Source organism: Grus americana, chromosome 15, assembly GCF_028858705.1.
Source record: "Grus americana isolate bGruAme1 chromosome 15, bGruAme1.mat, whole genome shotgun sequence".
NCBI classification, from domain to species: Eukaryota; Metazoa; Chordata; class Aves; order Gruiformes; family Gruidae; genus Grus; species Grus americana.
Window position 1 is genome coordinate 17,836,751 of NC_072866.1, and position 27,097 is coordinate 17,863,847.

General features: G+C 40.6%; 1 protein-coding gene across 5 annotated transcripts in view; it reads right to left on the reverse strand.

Annotated features, from left to right (window-relative positions):
• The window catches only part of LOC129213207 (bMERB domain-containing protein 1), a 73,508-nt gene that overhangs the window by 10,719 nt on the left and 35,692 nt on the right, over positions 1-27,097 (reverse strand). For all 5 annotated transcript variants that reach the window (XM_054842844.1, XM_054842843.1, XM_054842840.1 and 2 more), the window contains one exon: positions 17,423-17,546. In XM_054842844.1, coding sequence (XP_054698819.1) covers positions 17,423-17,546 — 124 coding nt within the window. The remainder of the gene's footprint in view (positions 1-17,422; positions 17,547-27,097) is intronic.

A 27,097-nucleotide genomic window follows, 5' to 3' on the forward strand; every position in this document is an offset into this window, starting at 1 on the left:
CCCTGAAGAATACAGAAAAGAGCCTTTGTGATTAACTGTACATTCTTCAACTCAGATGTCACCAACGCTATTCTCACCCACAGATCTCCGAGTCCTTGTTTCATAATCCTGTGCCTGAAGGGGGGATTGCCTGTTGCCTAAGCACCTGAAGGGTAGCTGAAGTGCTCTCAGAACATGGGTTGTCACAGTGGTATTTCAAAGGAGAAAACCTGAAAGATTAGAGTGTGCGTGTATGTGAGAGCAACCACACGAAGGATAATGCAGTCAAATTATTGAATTAAGTGAGGAGTGGAAAAAGTAGGTGTTTCTGGCACAAATAAGATTTTAATCATAACCCAAGAGCTTTTATTCTCACTGCTGCCTCTGCATGGAACACAGGTCTTGGCAGGGAGCTGTCCTTCAGCTGCCTTCCTCGTGCTATTAAAACATGTTGATCTTTTTATTATTTGCTGCTATGGTTAACTCCATCTTGCCTATTCCACTACTTTCACTGTACTATAACAGCTATTCCTGCTGCCTTTTTACTTCTCCCTTTCCGAAATACAGCAGTGAAATACCTCTGATGATAACCTTTATTGCTGACCTCTTTTCCTTGTTCAGGTGCCACTGTCACCTCCGCTGGGGATCTGCTCTCCCACCATACATCTGTCTTGTCAGACTGACTTTTACTGGGAAGATCAGCACGCTAGCCTCAGGGCTAGTCCATGGTTCACTTCTGTATGTGTTTAGGACATGTGGAGGCAGAGATGTTTATACTGATGATTATTCTTACTTGGGCTCCCCACATTATTCATGCTGATCACAAGCAAAGCCTGTTTTACTCTTGAGATCCATCATGCTAAATGGCACTGAAATTACTTCTATCAATTAACAGTCTTAAACACTATGCTCTTAGGAGAGTCGATCTTCAAAATGTGCTGGGATGCAAGCAAGCCTCACAGCTCCTTATTCATTCAATGTTCATGGAGTTTGGGTGTCACATTAATATAATGAGTGTTAATATATTTGAGGAAAATGACCATGGTTAACACAGATGACAGTTTCTTGGTGAGAAATGTTCGATATTGAATTGCTGTATTCAAATTATATCTAGGGGTCAGACCCTCAACTAGTGAAGAGACCAGTGAGTTTCTACAAGAGATCTCCATGACATACAGAGAGAGGATATTCTTTTTTTCTGTATCAGGTAGATTGGGCTTCATTTTTGGAAGATCTGAAAGACACTAATTAAAATACTTCACTGTATCAGTTTGGCTCCCTGCCCTCCTCAAGGAACTCCCAAAAGCTAATGTCACTGCTCTTCTCTTGGGATTTTCAGGAATTTAAAATACCGTTGGCAGTATGTTCCAAGTGAGCAAGATCATCAATGTTCAGTAGCCCCTACAGCCCCGATGCTCAATTTGTGGCAAAGGTACTGGGCTCATATTGCACCTGTAGTTGCAATTCCTCCCATTATTTTGGCTCTTTTTTAATCTGGCTGCAGAGTATATAGCTAGCACTCTCCATATATATTCTTAGCATCTCTTTTTCCTGAGACCTAAACTTTGTTCCTGCCTTGTAACTCACGGGAGAGAAGTAAATATGTGGCCAAGCACTTAAGGGCTGTAACAGCTCTGTGACAATCTGAATTCCAAAAGTCATAAGCCAGATGACCTCTCCAGAGTCCCAGCTCGGTAGCCTAGTGTGCTTTGATGATGGACAAAGACTAAACCCACCATCTGTACCAATCCCCTTAAGTACATGGAATATCTTTCCTCCCATCTGTGTGTCCCAAACAGCCTTTGTGTTTCATCCACTCCATGGTGCTGACTATGAAAAAAATATAAAAAGATATGGTTAAATGACTAAAGGAGAGCTATGGGACATATTCATAAAAACCATGTGAAGGTTTCATCCATCTGAGTTAATGAAAGCATGAGGTATAGTTGCTTGTAACTATAAAGCACATCACACATCTGCTAGCAAATAATACTGAATGTAGGTCTACAATTGCTGTCCTGGGCAAGAGTCACCTTGCTGCCCTCAAAGAAAAGGGAAGAGGAGGAACTCCTGGGAAAGAAAGGTCTTGAAAGGCTGTTCAATCTGTACTGGTAATATGAACCTTCCTTTCTTCCCCCCCTTATGCTCTGGTTTGTGGAGCAGTTACAGGAGGCCCAGGAGAAGTTAATGCTGTTTCTAAAAAAAAAAAATCAAATCCCAGTGGATTTCTCATTTGAAAGTTGGATAGCCAGCAGGGTTTGACTGAGAGCACATCTGTATTACTGTGAGACCTCTTTAGGAAGTAAAAAGAGCTTTTGGGAATCTTAAAGAGAGCAAGAATCTGCAGAGTAGAGAAAACAAAACTCCTTTGGGTCCCCTAACCTTCTACAGAGAAGCTGGAGAAACAGGCTGAGCCTAATTCTGCAGCACTTTCTTTCCTATGTTGTAAGTCAAATCTATCAGAGTGCAAGACGGGCAAGAGGAGAAGTTACACAGACTATTGTCCAGCTTATTTGAGAGCACTGTTATGCTCCCTGTACACCCAGTGCTTTTCTCGAAGAAGAGCAGCACAGTCAGGTTGTTGGTCTGTGCAGAATGCAATGGCTTTCCCCCTATAGATACAGCATGGTGAAGGGTACTAAAATGACACCCTCCAGGCCTGTTTAAGTTATCCACAAAGCTGCTCAAGATATTTGCATAAAATTTGCAATATATAAACAACCTTTGCTGAACTCACTGTTCTCTGGAATAGATAGTACGTTCTTTCCAGTCCCTGTGAAATTGTTTTTGATGTTGTAGGAAAAACATCAGTAAAGCAAAACGCAGTTACAATATGTCAGTTTTTCCCCCAGAGCTGAGCTTTAAATGTCTGCCCAGCAATCTTAAACACATGAATTATGAGAAAATATTTCTCTTACTAAGAGCCCAAATCCATTCCTGGAGTAATTGCAATAGTATTGAACTAGGGATGAATTCTCAGTGTGCTTTCATGTATTCCTGACACACAATCTGCAATTCTGTTTTTCTGCTTCTTGATGGCTTAGCGCAAGAAACCCTCTGTATGCTTGGAGATATCACATAAGCATGCATTATTCTTTTCTCTCTTAGTATTTTAAGCTATATCATCAAAACCTAAAAGCAGACTCTCTGCCCCAAAAAAAGATAAAATAGCTCATAATGAATAAACAGCATGAGCAAAAGATTTTCTAAACATGTCACAAAATGACAGGAAAATAAGTGGGTCGGAAGAGTCTGCAGTAATCTGGCACAGTGACTCAGCCCCCATATGTGTTTCTGTGGTCCAGTTACCAGGAGAAGGATGCTCTGAGCACTGTCATTCCCAAAAGATCTCCAAGTGAGGTGAGAGCGTGAGTCACCTCTGCCGTGCACCATCTGGGCTGAGGGGGAGCAGGGCAAGGCAACAGAGAGGAGACCTCCCATTCAGCTGTGTCCTGGCAGTCTCAGAGGCTGCAGAACATAATGGCAGGCAGGACTTAAAAAAGGAACATTCGCTACTGAACACAGACGAAGTGTTTTGTTTTGTTTCAACAGAAATTATTTCCTAACGGCTAAATTTTTCTGTCTTCTTTTCAGCTGAGGAAGAAAACCAAATTCCCTAGTGTAAGACCCAGGTACCATCTAGAGCCATGGATGGAAGAAAAAAAAAAAAGCAAAAATTATAGTAAAAGGCAGTAGGAAAATCACTAAATGCTCACCTTAATGGTCAGCCAAAGAAAAAGAGATGGCCAACAAGTGTCAAATGCTTAAGATTTGAGAGTAAGAACTATTAATAACAGCTACATAAGCATCAAATATCTTTTTCATTGATTTTAGGACAAGCAGAGCAGTTCAGCGTGTCTAGAGAGCTGCTGCCTTTGCTGAATGACTTTCAAAGCTAGAAATAGATCTGTGCTCCCTCTAGCATGTCTGTACGAGGAGGTCTAAGATTCTTTTGGTTTCTGTTATTGCATTAAAGTGCTTGAAGTTAAAAAATGAATGTAGAGTGGTTTTGTTGGTTTCCTTCCCTCGCTTCCAAGAGGGTTTGCAGGCACTTAGGTTATTTTTAGTTCTAATATATTCCTGTCCCAAAAGTAAAATGCTTGTAATTGTTAGAGTTTCTGAAGACTGTGATAGTGCCAGTCTAGGAGATGGCCTAAGAATCAGACGTCGTGCTAAGTCACAAGTTGACACGATTACATGTATCTGGAGAAGGTCTCAATATAAGGATCGGAAGATCATCTCCTTGGTAGTGTCACCAAAGAACATGCTGAACACCAACCAAGAGCAGCCAGTAGTGATGGAGAAATTTGGGTGATTGAGGTAAAGAGCTGTGTAGAAATAAAAGAGAGTTGCTACAGACAGAGCTGGCAACGTGTGGTCAAGCTGCAGGTTCGTTAAAATGAGGACTGAGGGGGGGAGGAGGGACATCAGTGGAGCCTGCCTTTGAGGACTGCAGGTGTGTAAGGCCTTGCCAAAGCTGTGGGGAATCTGGGATAGTAAAAGTATTCTGGGAATAGAAGAAACCAAGGAGTTTATCTGTGTCCCTCTTCTACATTTGACTCCATTTTGTCCCTGTCAACTCATCTTAGTTTCTTAAAGCTTCTAATTATAAATCTGTGAAATCACGGACAACATTTAATGAAAATAGTACACCTTGTCTGAGTCATTATGGTGTGTGTTTATCACCTTGTTATTTAGCTCAGCACCTGGTGCTGCTCAGGCTGGAAGATGCAGAGCTGGCAGTTAAGACAACAGATTGCTGACCAGCCTGCTTGGCAGGTCAGGTTACAAATCAAAAGTCCTATGATTAACGTTAACTATTAAAATAAATGTGTCTCCCTTTTCTCGTTAAAAGTGCTCTCTGGTGGACAAACAGTGGATAGAAGCACTGGACCACAACTTGCAAAGTAATGTAATTCAGCTGTCATTTCAGAGAATTGAAGATGGCAGGCCTTGAAAATCTCAGTCCCTGGAGTTCATATTTAAGGCACGTTTCACAGAAATTCAGAGCAGCGTCTAAAGAAGCTGTCTGTATTTCATTCTCACTGACATTGTTCAATTCTCTTGAGCTTGGCCATCTCCTCTGCCAGTTAGGAAATTTTACTGTCAACTTCAATAGTAACAAGAGGAGCTTTCCTGGAAATGCCCCGCTGTGGAGGGGAATACTTCTCTACATGGCAAAAATTAACTAAGTTAATTTGCCTAAAAAAATACAATAGAGAAGTTAGATTTAAATTCAGAAGTATCTAACCCCATTGCAGTACCATACAGAAGACTGCATGTAAAAGCATCAGGCCAATATATGTGCATGGTTCATTTAAACTGGCCTGGTAGTTTTATTTTTTGTTATTAGGCAGCAGAAGTAGGAACTTCTAGGTTTGGCTACATATTGTCTTTAGCAGAGTCAATGATAAATTTCCTTTTTAATTTGCCTCCATATTTGACCTTATTTTTAAAACCAGAATAGCAGCTATTTGGTATCAAAGCCGAAAAGAATATAAAGGTATCTGGTATAAAATTAAACATTGACAGTCCATTTCTGGACTTTTCAATTCACTGTTGACTCATGACTGATCTATACTCTCCTATTTATAGCAGAAGGCAAGTGAGAGAGACCACAGAAATACCACAGGTCAAGAGTTACACATTACTACAGAGCATCCTTGCCTACAGGAAGATCAGCTGTGCCAAAGCGCGGGCCACAGTAACTGTACTACCTACGTATGCTGTATTATGAATACATTATCTTGGATACACGGTCTCATGGGAGACAATTCATTCCACCATCCACTCATGCAAACCAGACCACAGGGAGCTAAGAACTGGGAAATCAAAACCAGTTTGGGATTAAAGGTTACATTTGGAAATACAGTGCTAAATTACTGACTTAAAAATTACTAAATCAAAAGATTAAAGATACCCAGAGCTGCTCTCTCTTAACAGCAATCTGTGACAACCACAACATATATTCAATGAAGAAAATGCTATTTAAAGAAAATTTTCTATTAAATAATTATTATCCTAGCTGTCCAACAGAGATGATAATGAAAATTCCTCCTTTTACATTTTTTTTCTTTTTTAAGACACAAACATCTCAGCTAACGGGTACTAAGTCTACAATTCATTAAATACTTTGCTAATAATATGTTTATCATTACACACCAATAAAAATGCTTTTCCTTTCTGAGCATTTTAACACACCATTTTTACTGCCACACAGTTGAAAGCGTAACGTCATATTTTCCTCCGGGGTTGTTTGCTGTCAAACAGGGCAAAGGAGATGGCTCAGCAGAGAGATCAAACTGAACAAAGGCATTTTTCTTTCCTTGAGAGCTGATTTGTAATTATACTTTCAGCTTAAAGTGCACAGTCCAGAACTTTGCAATCCTGTCCAGAACTCATGTTCCTGAGGCTTCCAGGCTCCCATCTGCAGAGCTGGGAGGCCCTCATCAGAGCTGGACCTTCTACAGTGGGCATGCTGACATCCTTGAGGCTCCCAGGTCCATGGCAGTCCCCTGGAAATGCTGTCCCTAATCTCAGAAGCCTCAAGCTTGGAATATCTGACTTCTCTTACAGAAACCAGGTTGTACCATTTCCCAGCTTACATTTCCAGGTTATTTCCTCAAGGACTCTGGGTATTTGCAAGTGAGACACCATTGCAATGTGCTTGGGATGGGAAAGGTGAATGGGGACATACAGTCACAGCCCAAATTAATCCTATCTTGCAGAAGAGTGTGTGCCACACCAGGCTGTATTAATGGGACAGCCATGGTATCCCTCATAAAGCTGGGCTTGGTATTTTCCCTAATGGTACCTTATGAAGCCAATAACCTGACATGTATATTTATTGAAAACTATGTATAATGACACAACTGCCTCCTCCTCTACACCATCCCAAAGTGCATTCTGTGTTCCTAGAGCAAGATACAATCAGGGAAAAAAAAAAAGGATGGAATTCACAGTAAATTATATTGTATTGTTAAGATTATAGAACTATGAAGGAGAAAAGATTTATTACTCCTTTCCATGAAAAGACAGATCTTACCAGAAAACACTGATGACAACAACTCTATTCATGAAAAAAAAATCTGGTTTTGTTGGTGTTATTTCTTTGCACTGTAGTAACAGCTAGGTGCCAAACTCAGAGAAAAGTACTATAGATGCTATACATATAAGTAAACAGTCATAAGGGAATTCCATGCTTAGCCTTAGAGGAGAGAAAATAGTATACAGTACAAAGACAAAAAGTAGCAGAGAAAGAATCAAAACTAGCCCAGAAAGCAAAAGTCAGAACACCTGCTTGGCAATATATAGCCAGCGAGTTATCACCGCTATTTACACCTTTGACAGTCTGTTTATCTCTTTATGCTCTCCCTCCCTCTCACCCTTACCCAAGGTGATGCTCAGTCTGTGTCACTGTTGCCACATGAGGCATCAAGCCACTGAGAAGTCACAGTTGATGCCATACTACTGACTCACTAGAAACAAAGATAAAGTATTTGGTTGAAAAAGTAATTCAAATTTGAAATTAACTTTGTTCGTACAAAGACAGCAATCATTGCTGCCTCTTCTCCCTTTAGAATGGAAACGATCCTCGTAAGCAGGCTTTGTAGTACAGTCTTACTTTTTGAGTTTAGCCAGTAATGAGAGACTGTTTGTTTCATAGAATCATAGAATGGTTTGGGTTGGAAGTGGCCTCAAAGATCATCTAGTTCCAAGCCCCCTGCTGCGGACAGGGACACCCTCCACTAGACCATGTTGCCCAAAGCCTCGTCCAACCTGGTCTTAAACACTTCCAGGGATGGGGCCTCCACAACCTCTCTGGGCAACCTGTGCCAGGGCCTCACCACTCTAACAGTAAAGAATTTCTTTCTAACATCTAATCTAAATTGACCCTCCTTCAGCTTAAACCCATTACCCCTTGTCCTGTCACTACACTCCCTGATAAACAGTCCCTCCCCATCTTTCCTGTAGGCCCCCTTCAGATACTGGAAGGCTGCAATTAGATCTCCCCAGAGCCGCCTTTTCTCCAGGCTGAACAATCCCAGCTCTCTCAGCCTGTCCTCATAGGAGAGGTGCTCCATCCCTCCGATCAGCTTCGTGGCCCTCCTCTGGACTCGCTCCAACAGCTCCATGTCTCTCCTGTACTGGGGCCCCCAGAGCTGGATGCAGTACTCCAGGTGGGGTCTCACAAGAGCGGAGTAGAGGGGCAGGACCACCTCCCTCGACCTGCTGGTCACGCTTCTTTTGATGCAGCCCAGGACACGGTCAGCTTTCTGGGCTGCAAGCGCACACTGCCGGCTCATGTTGAGCTTCTCATCAATCAATACCCCCAAGTCCTTCTCCTCGGGGCTGCTTTCAATCCATTCCTCGCCCAGCCTATAGTCGTGCTTGGGATTGTGCCGACCCATATGCAGGACCTTGCAGTTGGCCTTGCTGAGCTTCATGCGGTTCGCACGGGCCCACCTCTCCAGCCTGTCAAGGTCCCTCTGGATGGCATCCCTTCCCTCCAGCGTGTCGACCACACCACACAGCTTGGTGTCGTCAGCAAACTTGCTGAGGGTGCACTTGATCCCACTGTCCATGTCGCTGACAAAGATGTTGAACAGTGCCGGTCCCAGTACCGAACCCTGAGGAACACCACTCGTCACCGTTCTCCACTTGGACGTTGAGCCATTCATGTTCCCACTTTGTGTGAATCTACTAGACCTTACTGCACTCATTCTAAATTAAACCATAGGATTTCTAAGTTGGTTTACTGAAGGTTATCATCACCAAAGGAATTAACCTCTCACTTCTCAGTTCTTGTGTAGCTGGATGTTGCTTCCCTTTACAGTGGGTTGCATAAAGCCAGGCAATCAGCAGACATACGTTTTTGTACTTTAAATACCAATGTGCTGTGTGTACTGCAGAAGACAAAGGTGAGAATCCTCTCTGACCTCTGTTGATGTGTAATTGTCCTCAGAAGGAATATGGACTATAAATTTTTCTCCATGATGAATCTGTCCTGAATTAGAGATTCTACCATTATGTCCAATACCCTATAGAATGACCATTACTGACTATCCCACCTCTACTACTACTACTAGCAATTGGTACACTGATGTCGCAGCAGCAAAAGAGAGATGTATGGGGTTTTTGCAAAGTGGGAAAAGGATAAAGGTTAAAAAGGCAAGTAAAGAAAAAGTAAGCCTGATTGGAAGCAACAAAAGAAACCCAAACCAGGGATTAATTATGTACTCGGGACAGCTAATGAAGCTGTGGCACTGCTAGTATGAGTTTACTACCAGGGCAAAGTCAAGTTGCAGCAAACTTAGCTACATAAAATGTAATTATTCCTGGGATTACAAGTAAGCAAATGTAACAGTGTAAAATGGTCTAAAACCCTGAATGGATCTATGGAGAATTTGGATGATGTAGAGATTATGAGCACTCTGGAGAAGAGGGAGTCATCTAATAGTGTGTCATGAGAGTGTATAAAGACAATGACCAATTTTAATTTTGCAAAGTCAATGTAGAGGTGAATTTTGCTTTTTCACAGTATTAGTTTAGCACTGTAATAACCACAGAGACATTAAGCAAATACTCTGTGTGTTATATTTATAATATTTTTACAGATAAAACAAGTTTAATGAGGTAAGTAAAACCAGTTTCAATAATTGCCTAAAGCAACCTAATAGGGCTTACTATTTAATATCTTATATTCCCTATACATTAAAAAATTGCCATTCACCTACATAGCAGAAATAACCACTCCCAAGACAGCTATCACAGGTGGAAGCAACTTCCACAGTTTTCGTTCAAGGTCATCCAATATAGCTGGCTTCAAGTTTTGTTTTCCACCTGGAAAGCCAGCAGTAGCAGGCCCTGCCAGATTTCCCAAGGAGCACATTTCATGATGGCAGTGAATGCTATTTTATAAGAACTCTGTGCCTCTTCTGTTCACAGCCGTAGGCAGTAACTGTGGGTGATAAGATCTCACCTATACTGTTAATATTTACTGGGCCAGAATATGCTAATACATTTTAAAATGCATGAATTTTGCACTACTAATGATTTTGAGGTTCAGTTTTGATCTGTTCCTCTATCATATAGAGCTCTGAGGTTTTGCTGCCTGTCTCCTCTGTCAGCTAAACTGAGCTAACACACGCATTATCTATTTTTACAATCGTGTCTTTCAGCATGATAGATTTCCATGCCCCCCAGTGATATGAATCCTAAATTACTTCTGAAGCCACACACAAGTATCCATACCAGTAACACGTTAAATGTGCAACGAAGAGGATGCTGTCTGCGCAGCTCCCTCGGCTTTTGGGTCTATTATCTCACCAGGAAAGAAAAAAAGGAAGTGGGACAGGAGAGTGAGAAAGGGAGAGAGAGTGCACATGTTCTGAAGTGGTATGTTTGCCTGCCTTAGCAGCAAAGACAGATTGAAAATTTACTGTTTGACCCAAAACTCTTTTTATAGAGAACATTTTAAGAAATGAGCTGAGAGAAGCCTGAGAAGCGAATGAGGGGGAATGCTGGCTAGCTATAGACTGATGCTTTTCTGTACATATTGTCTCCTTCATATCAATACGTGCTGAGTCCTCAGCTTTTCTGAAAATAAACCCAGAAGAGCTGGAGATAGCATATGATGACTTTAAGCTATATTTTCATTTCCTGGGCTGGCTGGAGATGGTCACAACAGCCCCTGGCTTAATTTTATGAAATTTCACAATATCAGTAGCATAGGAGAGATGCTACAAACAGCCGCAATTGCTACGTAACCTTGACATATCCTGAGGAGGTCCCGCCTGGGCACTAAGTGAGACAGGGTCTTGAGACAAAAATAGGATTTGATAATGTAATTACAGAGCAAATCACAATGCATCTGCTCTGCTGTGACTGTGGCTGCCTTAGCTAAAATGTGATTGCACAACGTAAATTGTGGCCTTACCCAATTGAGGAAGGCTTGATTTCATAATCTGAAAATTGGTTCCATGTAAACTTTAGGTAATTCTTCATAGCAAGCAGGTATTCAGCTGGAAATAGTACAGACTTCCTGGATATGAAGAGTACAGCTGTCTTCAGCTGCCCTCCTTTTCTTTTTAAAGGAGGAAGTAACAGCATGGAGCAAAGCAAAGGACAGGCTTACAAATGCTAATATCTGACTTGCAATTTGCTCCAAGGTCTGAGAAACATCGTGACCTGCTAATCAATTGCTTCAACTGATTTTGCTTTATTTCTTTGTATTGACAAAAAGAAAAACAAGAATTATCAGAAAGCTGGCCTCTTTTAAAGCATACACTACAAGATGAACTGTTTCATTGTGGTATATAGCATGTAATCTGTTAAACAGATAAAAGCGTTCAGCTGCTTCCCTTGCTTTTCAAATAAAAATATTTCAGGGGACGGGCTAAGAACATGCTGTCACACATCTGATTTTATTGAGCTTCACTGAACAAAATTAAAAAACTGTGTTTTGCAATAACAAAGTCTCACAAATTTGAAAATCAGAGATGTCAATTGGAGTTTCCTGTACTGTACGTTTTTGCTTCACTTCAGAGTTCCACAAAGTTACACTGTGTAAATGTATCTTTAAGTGCTGTAGCTTCTCATTACTGAAATGAGGTTTCACATTATGCTTAGTACACCAGTACAGAATTTCCACATCTGTCTGCAAGGCAGAGACAAAACAGTGTACAAAGGACTACAAAGCAGTACAAAGGAGAGAAAAATCACATGTAGTCAAACTGTACAGATATTTGTGGTCTTCACATAAAAATTTTTGGTGTTTCATTTTTAAACAGGGTAAATCCTGTTCCCACTGTTCTCACTGAATGTTCACTTTCCCTGTATTTTGGGGAAGTTTTTCTTTAGCACAGTGATAGGTAGACTACAAAATATCTGTATTTGTCTAAGAGTAAACACAGGTATTCCCCTTCAACAGCAAATTATTGGTCTGTCACTGAAAACCAGTATGTGTTGCTCTGTGGGCCTGTTACAGAGATGCAGACAAATTTCAACACCTTAAAGATATCTTCTGAAATTTAAAATAATTTTGATGGATATTAGTACATACCTGGCTTGTCCACCAGTCAGGAATGATGCAGTTTCTGGAAGCTGTCAGTAGATGTCTGCCAGAGAGTTTAATTTTTCAGAGCTGTGCCCCATGAACTGCAGAGAGTTCTGCTTTGTGCCAGGGTACATGGCTGCCTTGGGTGCTGTACTTGGGGTGATCTGAGCAGTGCGTGTTTTTGTTGAAGGACAAGTGGGAGACACATGCATGTAACAGCCCTGCACCCAACTATCCCCTGGTTTTCATGAGGGCCTCCTGGGACGGACTAGCCGGCACTCTGTTGCCTCCCACCAGAACCAGGGGCATTGGAGGTGGTCACTAGAAAACCAGCTTTTTGAGGGCCTTAGCTGGCAGCCCATGGCCCTCTATGCCACACAGCCCAGCAGACAGTAAGGGGAGCACACAGAGTTTGAGAGGAAGGAAAAAAATTCCTCAAAGCTGTTGCAAGAGGAAGGTGGGTGTCAGGGGAAGTGTTGCTGCAGTGGCCCCAGAGGCGAGGCAGCCATTTTGTATTGTCTGGTTGAGCTGCCACAGAATGGCAGCCATTTTGTCTCTGGCAGCCGCAAAGCTCATTTCACTTGTGAGGGCAAGCAGTTAGCATGGCTCTGCAGTGGGAGGGCCCCTATGAAAGGCTCCCTCTAAACTTCAAAAATAAAGTGTGCCCCTTATTAAAGAATGTTTGCTGCCCTTTCCCTTCTTTAACCAGAATTGTAAACCTGCAGGCAGGTGAGGCCTCTTACCTGGTGATCTACCAACTTCAGTATGATGTGAGTTACTGTTGCTGACTGAGTGTCCAAATCTCTTTCTAAAGGTGGAAAATTTCTTCCTGATGAGATTAACCTTTCTGTCGATGGCCCAGAGCGAATATCGTGAGTAATTTTAATATCCAGTACAGCACAAAGCAGCTTGCTTATTCACAGAGTGACTGTTGCATAGAGGTGGGCGGAAATTCATAAACTAAAAAAACAAGCTGCGATGTTTTAATTCAATCACAGAAATGTATATGAAATTTGTTCAAATATAATTGAAATTTTACTCACTTTGATTTTTGAAAACTGAAGATCTGGGTCTGTTGAACTAATAGTATGTTTGCTAGACATAGGCTAGCAGATGAGACAGAGCCTGCTTGGGTATGTATGAGAAAAAAACCGCACATATAGTTTTGTATGGTTTTTGAACGCTACTCTGTACCACTTTTTAAGTCTAATACTATTAAATCCTATTATTTTTGAGTTTAATCCCACTGCCTGATTCTCAAATACTTTAGGACTTGCTTTGAAATAATGATGATGATTAAGTATCTGGCTTTTATTTCTTCACCATCCTACTCTTTCTTTCACCCCTACTGGGTGACTCTTCTAAAGCTTTTAGTGATGATGAACTGTTCAGTAAAGATTTTATTTAGATACTGAAGTGTTACCAACCGTGACTACTGTAATGTAACATTTGTGTAGTGACATTGGAACAACATATTTCATTTTATCCCTTTTGTTGTCCTACAGATTCATTAGTCATTGGTGTTACTTTGTTCAGTGGGGAGAGGGAATATGGACTTCATAGTATTACTATGGTAAAAATAAGGCCTTGGTGCCTCAACTTTCAAAGCAAGAAAAGCTGTCTATGTTTTGCTAAAGACTCCCTCATGTAGAGTTCATGTCACTTGAAGAGGAACATGTGCTATATAGATCACAGCTGAGGAACTGCCTGAAAGAATATTATGTTATCAATGATCTCACATATCAGCAGGAAGAGTTTTTACTTGTTCATGCACAGAAGTGTGAAAAATGCAAACCAACGCCAGGTCCACTGAACATCCAGACCTTGCTAGGGTTTTGTGTTTTTTCAGTTAGGTTTGGGTTTTGTTGAGTTTTTTTGTACTGGCTGATATGCTAACCTGCAGCAGTTCTCTGCCAAATGACCTTATCTTATGGGTACTGCATTTGTTTGCGCAAAATGTTGACACAGCAGTTAAAGACAACACGTGTTGTTGCAGAGCTGTTTCAGACATCAGTAACTGTGAGTTTTATTATTATCCCATTTTGATCATCTTTGTGCGTCGTCTTCAAGGAAAACAGTAATTTCAATTAGCAGTCTTAGAGCAAGGTCCTTCCATGGATTAAACCTGCATCGCTCTGACAAGGGAAGAGTTTGTTCTGACTTCCATCAGCCACAGGTCTAGCTTGCAGTGTTTTGTTTTCTTATTCTTGAGTGTGACTATTGTTAAAATACAGTGCCTGTGCTGTGAAGAGTTATGGTAGTTGCTGGTGTGTGTAACTAAAGCTGACAGGCTGTACGCCTCTAACAGGAGGGAGCCATGCACCATTAGGGCTGGTGATACGCTCAGTGCACAAGCCCTCTGGCTTATTTCTTTTTTTTCTTTTTTTTTCCCTTTTTTTCTTTTTTTCTTCTTTTTTTTCTTTTTTTCTTCTTTTTTTTTTTTTGTTTTGTTTTTAAAGCAGAGCTACAATGTACTTTTGTCCTAGCTTTAGGATCTGGCTACATGTGAATGAAAAAATCAGTCATACGGAGAGACAGTGAGAAGAATGAACCATTACTTTTTAAAAGGTAGCTAGAGATGTAAGCAGCGGCTGGATGTGTGATACAGAATTATTTCATTGGGTTCATGCTTTTATAAGAACTAAAAAAAGCCCAATTTAACTCAAGAGAATTTCTACTCTGTTGCTAACAGCATGAGGGGAAAAAAAGAGAATACAAACATACCACACATTTTGTCCATTACTATATGTATGTTTTATCCTTTTCTTATAATTGAACGAAAAGCTAAAGTAGTTACAAGAACTAAAGAGATCTGGTTCTCATTAAAGCTGGACTTGAACTCAGTAGTCTGAGCGTAGATGGAGTACTGACAGCAGCCACATGTTCAAAGTCGAGTCTGCCTTAAACCTGTCTGAGGCGACTCAGCTACATACGGTTGGTTGTATAGGTCATTCATAGGGGAATCTAGGCCTGTCAGAAGAAAACAATTACTAAAATTCATGACCTACATATAGACTTCTGGTCTTGGGACACTGGCAGTGCATTACTTCAGGAAACAACTGAAAAAAACTAAATGTGGCCACATATAAAGTCTTCTACAGTATCTCTATGAATTATTTGTGTAATTTGTCTAGTTAAACAGATACAAAACTTGGACCACTGAAGTAACCGTGAGTTGTGCTGTTAATCTCAGAAAGAGGTCATTAAAAGACATTTGTCATTGAAGACAAATGCAACCGAGACCCTCTGTGAGTGTAAACTATCCAGAATGAAAGGCAGTAAAGAACAGATGCTGCTCTATTACTTGGACATCACTAGCAACATGCCTCTCACTTGTCAGGAATAAAATGTAAAAACATTTTTAAAAATGAGATAAACACAAATAGACAATTTTTTTGACTCCTAAAAGCTACTAAGGGAAGCATGTTCTAATTCTGGAGGCCTTTGGGAGTGAGAGAGGCTGCTTCTTGTTTCACACTTGCTGAGCCAGTATAAAGAACTTGCCTGTTGTAAATGGGCTTAGAAAGATAGGAAGCCTACACAGGGCTTGAAAAATCACGATCAGTGCAGCCTTGGTTTACAAGTAGAGTCCTAGTGCAGAGACAGATGCTATCTCACAATTTCAGTCAGTGGTGTTAACAAACTGAATTTAACAGCCTCAAGGATTAATGATATTCTGCCACAAAGAAGGGAGCAGTTGGGCTAGAAAGCTGCGTGAATATCCCCAGAAAAGTCATCTTGGCCCGCTGCTGCTGAAGGAATGAGACGGTCTTTGGCAGTGGCACAGACCTCAGTCCCCCTTGCTGAAGACAGTGGCAGCAGCAACAAGCTAGGCTTTCCATGACTTAGAAAAGAGAAAAAAGTGGGGCCATCTCTGGCAGTTGCTGCGTCTGTCACCTGCCTGCTTTGCTAATACCTAGGGCCAAACCTAGTGGAGACGTTGATGATCAGAAGAGCTTTCCTCACTCAGGCAGTGAACGGCTGGGGAGTGCTCTGGGTAGCTCTAGGCAGAGTGTGTTTGGATGATGAAGAGTACTGTTGCACAGTATGAATGTTAGTTATATTCCCCTTTCAATAAGCAAGCTCCTCTGTGTTAAATTCCCTACTCAAACACCTGCTGGGCAATACAGAGTAAAGAGTGTGATGAATGTGAGCATGGGGGAAATGAAGAGAACAGACTGCATACAAGAACAAATAGAACAAGTGAAGAACATGCAAAACAATGACAAGCGGATGTCTGCCATGGCTCTCATTCACTGGGACAGTTTATTTCAGTCCTTTGTTTGATATAGAAAAATGTCAAAAGTAGTACAGGGTTCAATGATGAGGCAGCTTCTGGATTAAATTTATGTACAAGCCAATAACCAAGTAGTTATTTGACTACCAGGAGCAGGTATGACAAAACCTTTCCCGTTTACTTTATTTGTACCACTACAGCATTATTAAAGGTCAGTGTGACTATTACCAGTCCTTTTTTCCAAAGGTGTCTAAGCAGTGATTCTGGGCTGAAGTCTTCTGGGGTAGTACTCAGAAACAGATGTCTGTGCTGTTTGAGGGTGAGGCTTTCAACTTGTGGCAGCGCGAGTCAGGGCACTAGGTCTGGGTTCAGCAGGTTTTAGCTGTACCAAGGTTCTTGGCCTGTCAGCAAAGGCGTTACTTTCTGACCTCAGGTACTCACAGACAAATGGGATTCCAAATAATACACTCCTTATTAATAAGTCCTGGTCTTCTAAATTCAGTGATTTAGAAATATAAGCCATATTGACTTCATCATCAGAACTGGATTAATATTCATTAACCTTCAGTGAGGCTCCTATGCCTGACCCTTTTGGCAGTTTTGAAAATCTCTCTTGGAGTATTGCTGTTTAATTTGCTACATCAAAATGTGTTTTGTGTTCATAACTTAATGGCTTCCATTTAACAAATGTCAAATCTTGGCTGCTATTAGTCCAGAACACAGTGTGCTCTCTTGTGACATGAACTAAGACCACTAATGAAGTGAGGAATAAAGCCTGAATTAGGTTACGCTGTGGAAGCTCCAAATCCCCTACCTGTTGATATTTTCTTCAGACAAATATCCTTCCCACAAAGGATTGAAGTCAGGTGTAAAAATATGCTCTGTAGACACGTACTTTACTAAAGTTTCCTTTTGTAAGTAATAGATCCCTTTTATGTCTTCTGCAAATCATGCTGAATAAAAAAGGTAATTTCCTTTGCAACTACAAAAATAATTTCCCAATGGCATTTTGCAAGCATTCACCTAACCGGGATGCTCTTTATCTTTCTTCCTTTTAAAATGTCAAGCAGATAAAAGTCTTCTAAATAGCATTCTTTCCTGTTTTGATTAATTTTGCATAGTGTTTTCCCAGAAGTATTGATACTTACATAAACCTGAGTTCTGATTCTCTTCTGACTAAGACTTCCCGAAGTCTCTGGATCTTTGCCATCTCAAGCTCAATTTCCTCAGGCATCATTGTTGTTTCAGCCATTGAAATGATGTCAAGTTGATCTGTGTGTGAAAGCAGAGAAAATGAATTAAGCTAGTCAAACTGTCTTAATGTGGTTTTTTTAGGAATGTAAATTTAATCATAGTACTATCTGACTGTGGGGTAATTAATGCAAGTAGTAAAGAACATTCTAGCTGAATGCTACATTGACTGGTTTCTCTATTGTTTTACTTATTACTCTCACTATAACCATTTTGAAGTGAAAGAATCCCTAAGCCAAAGTTACATTCATTTTGTTAGTCAGACTCTATCATGCTTCTAAGGAATCCCAACCCAGTACATAACTATAGCTACTGTTCCTTAATTGGTATGACTATAAACTTTGAAAGAACAGCCATAGACTGCTACAGAACTTGCAACTCTGAAGAATCCTATCCTGGTGCAAGTGCAGGCAATGTAAACTGATGAAGGTATCCCATCTTTAATTCTTATAACTTTTTATGCCATTCCACCATCGCAGCTAAAGCCCAGACCCACTAGAGAGGAGCCAAGGATGTGATTAGAAATGACATAGGGCCTAATCCTTCGAGGGGCTGAGTGTTTCTCAGTAGGGCAATGAAATCAGTTGAGGAGATGAACAGCACTCTGTAGTGATTACTTGGCAACTGGTAAGGCCAGGCTCCTTCTATGATTATTTCTCTATAATTGATGTATTACCTCTTCTAATCCAGAAAGAAACAGAGCTATGAATTGTGTTCATTGAAGGTAGAAGGAACCAATTTTAGAAGATGGATTTGGGAAGGAGCAATTTAGCCTCTGGAAAACCTTATTCTAAGGGTTCACCATACTTGGCCTTCATTTTGAACAAGAATTTAGAGACTAAAAAATAGAGTGTCTGCGTGTTTTGGTACCCAAATGGAGACATATTCCTGAAAGCAGGGCTGTTTCATCTGTATTGGTCTAAAAAAGGAAAACGGACAGGTCAAAACGTACTCAGCATGATTATGCAGAAAACAGGAGACAAAAAGTATCAGAAAAAAGGCTGTTCAATTAATTAAGAGGAGATCAATTCCCAAGTCCCTCATGACAGACTAAGCACAAACAGCTGAGAAGAATTTCTGACAGAAACTTGGAGTAGGAATAAAACTACAAAATCTCAACAAACACAGTCCCTGCATGAGCTTAGTTCACAAAGACCTGTTTTCCCAAAATGGAAGCAAAGTAAAGAAATTCTATAGGATATAAAGAAAATACATTTTCTTTATATATAAAAATATAAAGTTATCCTGCTAGTATTGTCTGCAAGTTTTGGCTTCACTTCATAATGAAGAAAGTGGGCAAATAAATATTAAAATCACCCTTTCCCTCCCCTCACACCTTTATCTGGGTGTGTGGGAATGAGGAACCATAGCAAAATCTTGAACTTAGTAGCAGAGTACCTAATATGCTGTGTTACTACTAACAGATGGGCAGAATTATAATTCAATATTCACTAGATGTTTACAGACATCAGTCAAAAGAAACTAGAACAAAGATTCTGTAAGTATAGTTTTGCCTCTTGTTGCTTTTTGGGGTTGTGGAGTTATTTTAACTGCTTGCAGCATAATTGACTTTGGTGCAAATTTATTTTCCAAAAGTATTAAGCAGGAGATAGGAAGTTATTCTGATGCTACCATGAGTTAAAGCCAATAATACTGGTAATTAGAAAGATAAGCCACAAATATGTTACAGATACATACTTATTTTAAAATTAGTTCTCAAGAGCTCAGAAAACAGGAAAAAAACCCCTTATTCCCACTCTACAATTCTAGCTGTAAATGCCCCAGTGTTACCCCTTGGATCATATCAGCTATCATACTGTGTTTTCAATAATTCAGGAGGGGAATCGTGAACAAGCCTTATGCCCTGAGCACGTGCTTATTAGTGTGACAAGCAGTAGCTTAGTCTGACCTCTTGCAGAGCAGTCAGAGATTCTCCTTCACATCCCACTCAATGTGTACTTGAACCAGAGAAAATATTTTTGAAAGCTATCCAAAATTATGCAATGTTTTCAAAAGAATCAAAAATGTAAGCAAGGCACCACAAGTTTGAAAGTGGAGGGAAATAAATATAGAAACCACAAGATATTAAGTTGCAACTTGTCTGCAAACTTAGAGATGTAGCTAGAATAATACAGAGATATAAAGAGTGGTTTAGTTTCTCTTCATAGCAGTACATGTGCTGTGAACATACTGTAAGGTTACTAATTCTCACGGAGATCTAAAACTGGAAGGAGGATTGGCAAAAGCTGCATTAAGGGAACTTTGAGAGGAAAAGCCAGACAGGGCAGCTGAAATGAGAAGAAATTTGAAGGTGAGGATATAGAGAACTGAGTAGGGAGAGTGCTGGAAGAGATTAAGAGCCAATTCTAGAGGGGTAGACATGGTCTTCCAAGGAGAAGGAACTGAAGTAAATCCATACTTTATGCACGTTCACCTGTGCACTATTAAGGAATTGTACCATTTTTGCGTTGAACCTCCAGCTTTTCTAAACCTCCTTTCCTAGCAGGTAAAGACTAAGTGAGCTCCTTTGACAGCTGCCAATTCCATTTATATAGGTGAGTCCATGGGTCTCATAAACCCAACATAGCTGCAGTATACCACCCACTTTGGCCCCCTCTGAAGAGTATGCATTTTTAAGGCAGGCTTTGAAGGAAAAGGCACAATTAGAACACTATGTTTCCCAGAAATCCTGGAATAGTAGAGCACAGGTGTGAGGACACTCCAGAAATAGAAGCCTCTGAAGAGGCCACAGGTCAGGATTCCCACCTCACACCTTCACCATTGCGATCCTCACAAATCACCAACCTGTTTGTGTCTGAATTTCTCTTCTGATATTGTGGATAACTGTTTGGCCTACCTGGCAGCAGCTATGCTGAAGGATAATTAGTTATTTTTCATAAAATGGTTTGAGCTCCTGGGATGCAAACCACTTGGGAAGGAATATGTTAACATTATTAAGCCTTTGAGTAAAGGTCTAGCTCTGTCCCAGTGAAGAATGACACCTTTAGTGCTTTGAGACATGATTCTCAACAACTTCACACAGAAGTCTCTTACCTTTTCATAAAAGAAAGAAGAAACCTTTCATTTTGTTTAAAGCAGGTATGCATTAGTCAACTATTTTTTAGCATATATTGTTATTAAGCTCCATTTCTGGTCATGAGCCAAAATTCATAAAGCAAAAGTGGAGACAACCCTGAGATTAGTCACAGCCAGTAACAGGATGAAACTATTTTGTCTGCTCTGCAATGTCCAGGATAATTTTCAGTGACAAAGAAAGAAGTAAAATATTATTACTGTATGCACAAAGATATTAGCATGAAAATAATTACTATACAGAAATAAAATTATCAAGCTATTACATATCATGAGAGGGACTGAAGAGGTAAACCTGAAGCTATTTATGCATCTTTTTGCTTCAATTTAAATGCAGACTGGTATAGTTAAACTGGGTATTAACTTAATGATCACATTTCATCTTCAGTGTGCCAGCCAGAAATGGAACATCAGCCACCTGTGATGAAAAGCAACAAAAAAATAAAATGCCTATTAAGTCAATAAGCACAAAGAAAACTAAAAGAAGCCTGAAGTGATACAATGAGAAATGGGAGAATGCATTACACCTGGTGTCAATAGTTTCAGACGAATTGGTAAGGAATGCTGTAAGGAAAAAGTAATTATCAGAAAAAATCCTGCTGCTGCCACTTGATGCAAGCATATTGTTCACTGAGCAGCTCATTGTGCTCCACAACCATTAGCTGGTTTAATTGTAACTTGGGAGTTTTGTTATCACCATCTTTGTCAAAGACAGCTGCATGGAGGAGGTGAGGTGTATCAGTAATACAAAGGAACCCAAACCTATGCTGTAGAAACCCAAACCAATGTCATTGTTATTCTGGTGGTATCCACGTGCTGAACAGCGATCAGACCTCCACTTCATAAACACTTAAAGCAGCATGCAGGCACTTTGCAGTCTAGAGGCAGTAAGAGCTGAGTTGCTTATGGAAATGTAGCAAGTCTGTGGCAGAGCCAGCACGAGGTCTGCTGGATCAGTGTCTCTTCAGGACATTGTTTATCCTTTTTCTTGCTTGTGAATCTGTTGCTGTTGGAAACTATCAGTCACTCAGCCTTGAAGAGTCATCTCAGCCATTTAGCAACAGAAGAGCTCCAGCACAGGTAAGGGTAATGGCCCAGCTATTCTGCGACTTTTTTTTCATCTTTGACATGGATGAACCATCTTAAATGGGACTGCGTTTGTTCAATCCATGACTGCTGAGAGCTCTTTAAAAGACTGCAGTACAAATCAGCTGCATGGCTTCTCTAATGTGGACACCACTCAGCAACAAGCCTGGCTGCTCAGCCCACTCAATTACACTGCTTCAGTTGAAAATTATTTTAAGTCATTGTTGTCCTGGATTGGATTTAAACTGAGCAATATGAGGCCTATTTCCAGTCCCTTGAATTGTCTAATAATAAGATAATCCTTGTTAAAATACTGTTAATGGCTAAGTTTTCTTCCTAATCTGGGTCAGCACTTTTGGGGTTTTCTCAAGAATTCAGTGGAATTCTCAGAATAATCCTTTTTCACTGAAGTATATTAAATGTTAATAGAGCATGGTGCAGCAAGTGCACTCTTAATGCTGTTTCAGGTATCAAAATCAAGACTTTCAAGACGACTATTAGTTGATGAGCCAAAGCAGAATTAAGCATGAGGCACAGGTTAGAGACAGATGAAGAGAGAACCAGATGGTGCAACTCAAAAACACAATTGGTGGAAATCAAAATAGTTGTATAATGCAGAAAAATAAATTGTTATAGTACAAAATATTCCAGATTAAAAATGTTCATGTTAAAAGAATCAGATGAGCCCTGTAGTTTGTCACTAGTTTGTCATCTGGAGGCATGAATGACTAGTCTTGTAGCCAGGCCTTTTACTATACCTTTTACTGTTGCCTCAATGTATTCAGAGGCCCAGAGTTGTTTTTTTCTCTTTGATTTAACCCATTTGGAGCAGGATGCAGTGACCAATAACTAACCTGTGAGAAAAAAACCGACATCTAATTGCTTATTCCTAATCTAGCTTGCTGCAGCATTCTATTACTGTGAATCCTAACAATGATTAAATTTGGCATGTGTGTGGAATGGTATTTATTCAATGTTTTATGCTGGAATTACCATATAAATATAGCTAATAGCTAAACAGAATCCAAACAGCTGCAATATATTTTGTTCCTGGCTTCCCTAACAGGCAGGCAACATTGTGCAATTTAAAATGGGTAGACTGGAGGAAAGGGCAAAGGTGGGATAGGATAGTACAGTGTGGAAGTGACCTGACTGTCACGGTGCTGAGCACATCCCACCACTCCTGCTGGTTTGACTGCCTGGGCTCAGGGCTGGTTCGGACATGGTGCAGGTGGCTGGCTTTGAGAAGCCTCAGCAGAGCCTCCCCCTCCTTCCCCCTCCTCTTGCTCAGATGCAGATTTCAAGCTGAGACTCTGGCCCTTGGCCACTGCCTCCTCCCCGGGGACCTGGACTTGACCTCCCACTTGACCTTGGGCCAGCCTTGTACTAGGGATTTGCCTGGAGATCTGGACTATGGCTGACCCTGGTTGCTGTCACCAGACCTGCTCTTCTTTCCTTGCGCAGGTAGCGTTGGGCTGTGCCCTTGCCAGTGAGGACACTGTCCCTGCCCCTGCCTCCCTTGTTGTGACTCTCAGCACAGGGCTTCCCTACCCTTTTGGAGCTGCAAGCCTTTCTTGTACCCAAGACTGATCCTCCATCTACACCTATTAATGGCGATATTCCTCATGGCTGCAGTGAACCTTGGACAAAGGCTCACTTCACCATGGTTTCCCTTTCTTACCTTTGATGATTTCTGGAGAAATTCCAGAGGAATCTGCATATATAGACTGTGGGAACTGGTATCAGATCACTGCACATCTGTTTCAAATAGCAGTGCACAGGCATATTACCTGCTTCTAAGTGCATTACATAAACTCAGTGCTTCACATTCTCTCTTTCTATGAACAACATTATGAATATTTTTGTACTGCCTGTGAGTCCCAATGCCTCTGAGATAGAGGCCACTCTCCATGCATCCCAGGAATCAGTCCTCATCCTGCCACTGAGTACAGTCCACACAGTCCATTTCAGTGGGTTATTTTAGAAAATGCTGCATCCTCCTCATCTCCCTCAAGGCAATCGCTTCCCTCTGCTTGTCAGTTGGCCCTCCTATTTCATCTCTTGCACTGAAAACAGACTGGTGATGACAGCCAATTTAGTAAAAGTTGGAATCATGCTGCTGGTTATATCAGGCCTCAGTAACCAGCTAATAGACTACACTGAGGCAACAGGAGCGCGCATACCTGACGAGTTTTAACACTGGGGAAAAAGTAATCTCTAAAGACAATAGTAGCGTGCAGAGGCTATTACTGGCAAAAAACTAATGTTCTACTCCCCTTAGAAGTGCTAAAGTTACCAGAATCACTTTGCTTCCACTGCCATCAATAGCACTGAATACTGGAGATGACACAGCTAAATTTTGCTTCTGGCAGGAAGCTGATGTTTCTTCTTCTCTTACTGTGCCTGTTACAGCTTTTGAATCCTTATTAATAAGGATTACTATTAATCCATGAGTTGAGCAACACATTTATTTTGGACTCACTGGCATGTATATCCATGAAATGCACTTTGAGCTGACACAAACTGAGCACATGTCCTTCACAAGTGGCTAGATGTGCATTGTCCCTGCAAGTAATGGTGGCCAGAAACTTTCTGACAAAACTGAGTCTGCTAGAAAATGCCGGAGACACACCATTCTGGTTTCCTATCAGTGCATGAGGATCCAGAGCAGCCTTGCAGTTCTGGAGATGTTAAATTCTCCATAAAACCCTGGAAGTAGAAGTTTCAACTGCAGTGCAGGATGTAGATGCACAGGAGGTAATCTTGGAGCCCTGAAAAACTGGCTTAAACTAGGCATCAAAGCCGCCAATATTTTTGCCAGACAGCAGGGCACCTAGAAATCCCAAAGCTGGTTTTTCACATGCTCCATGTCTCGGGGTAAACCTCTGGGCTGGTTGATTCCCCTTACAGCTTGGCTTTGCGACAGGCAGCTGTGAAATCTGGCAGCTTTAGGGAACCCCTTTGGCAGGAAGGAACCAGAGATGCGTACTGAAAGCTAATTAAATGCCAGGATCTTGGGGAACGTCACAGTCACCAAATATCCCTTTTTCTGAACAGCTATTTGGGGAAGGAGAAGAAAGTGGGGGATTTTTCTGATTCAAGGGGAATTGTGGTGTGTCTATGCTTCTAGTAAACCTGAAATACAAAGTACTGGCCACCTCAGCTCCGTACTGTGCTGCGTAAAGATCACTTATGTCCTGAGATAAATTACTAGACTGGAGCAATCCCTTCACATCTGTGGTCCATTCAGCAGCTCCTCAGTCAAGAGATCAGAATTTCATGTCTGTAGAGACACACTCTGGTACAACCTGTAGAGAAGCACAACATCTCTCCGAGATGATCGAAATGAATTATCACACATTTAAACTTGCCATTTGTGAGAGAAAAGGAAATCTTGCTTTCATAGTAAAGGTTAGAATCACTGGGAAAAGCACTGTTGCAGCATCAGCTGCAGTGAAAATATTATTTTGCAACTGGAGAGAATGAAAAATACTTTCTACCATCCCTTAGGATGATAGTTGCTTTTGCACAGATTGCTTATGGAAATAGATTAATTTTTTGTAACCAAAATTAAAATCTTCTGATTGTAGGACATACTAACAGCATTAGTAAAGACTACAAAAGGCACGAGCAACCTAAAAAGACATATTTGTCATACAGGAAATACACCAATTTTGGAAGGTTTTGTTTCAAATTTTGCTGAATTAATCTGTTGAATTAATTTGTCAAATTAATCCACCTTTGGAAGAAGTCATATATGGATACTATAATTATTTCTTTTGCTCTATTCATCTGCCTCTTCTCATTCAGTATTTGACCACCTCTCAGTCTTGTTTAGTATTCAACATTGAATATCAAAGATAGTCTGTTTCTGTAATATATTAAATTACTCCTTCCTGTTTTCTAATAATAGGCTACCGTGACTTATGATAAGTGTGTGCAGTTTTATGCATAGCTTTAATCTGTTATAATTTACATGTATTTTCTGCCATCGTTGAATAATTTGATCAGCATTCACTAAGCACGTGTAAATAACTTCAAAATTATAAACAAAACAAAACTTGTAGTTTTCTTTCATGCAGAAATCTTAGCAGTAAGCCTGGCACCACATAGACTCCGCAGGGGATAAAGCAGCTGGGTTGAGGGGACAGAAAACTGTGAATTTGTCTTGTGGAGATGATTAGCTCCACAGGTCCCTTCTCCTAATCCAAAGCTCATTGAAGCAACAGGGGTCTTTCACTTCAGCCTGGGGGGTTTTTTTGTTCGTTTTGTTTGTTTGTTTTTTGCATGTGTCAACTTGCCCTTCCAGGCATGCAGCTATTTTTGCATTTGAAGGAGAAGAATAAGTTTAAGTTTGAAAAAATCTTGGAAGTACAGACTTGGCTTTTCAGAAATCTGTAGGTATTCTCTAAAATTAACAACCTGATGAATTTTGTGGAGCTGGGCTGTGATATGCTAGCCTTTGGTCAATGCTGAGGGAAAAAGAATGCCAGGAAAAAGCAAAATAGTAAGACAGAACTGACATTCCTAATTTTGTTGAATTCAACAGAATCTGATCGAGTCTTTGAACCACTACATGGTAACAAAAACACCCTATTGCTAAAAACCACCAGAGATCATTTTGTTTGCCATATCATTTCCTTCCAAGGTCTATTAAATCATCTGATGTGACTGGAGATGGCTCTGTTCAAACAGTCAGCTGTGGTCTGAGTGCAATAGCACAATTATAATATTGGGATTTATTTTGTCCACATCATGAATACTTTTTTTTAAAAAAATAAGTATCACATTTAGATTTACAGTCTAAATATATTACAACCTGAGTTTCTACTTCAAAAGTGTCTCTCTCACACTCTACCATATCACCCCATTTTAAAATTAGGTAAGCAGAGAATATAAAAAGCACTGTGTGCATTTGCCCACTGCTCTTCCAGAATCACTGCCCTGTCTGTTCCATATCAAAGAGCCTCTTGTTATAAAAAAGATTATTTTAGTTGCTTATCCTGTACATTCTTGTTCTCATCTTCAAGCTTTGACCTTTTATTTTTTATTATTTACCTTTGCAAAAAGCCTGTTGGCAGCAGTCTATTCTTTTCCATTTAAGGCTTTTGTACACTACGGTCTCACTGACATTCCTCTTGAAATATAAACGCCAGATTCACAGCATTGAATATCAACTCCTTCCTCTAACTCTCAAAGTCCTTTTGGTTTCTATGGTATGATACTCAAAGTATTGCACACAATGACTCCCTTCACGTTTGATAGAAGAAAGTGCCCAAATGAGGTCCTTAGTTGCTTTGTATCTTTTATGCTGTACTTCTGTAGATCAAGTAGTATTGCACTGAAGAAAGGCTGGTTTAAAAACTGAACCTGAAAGAGATCTTGCCATGAGT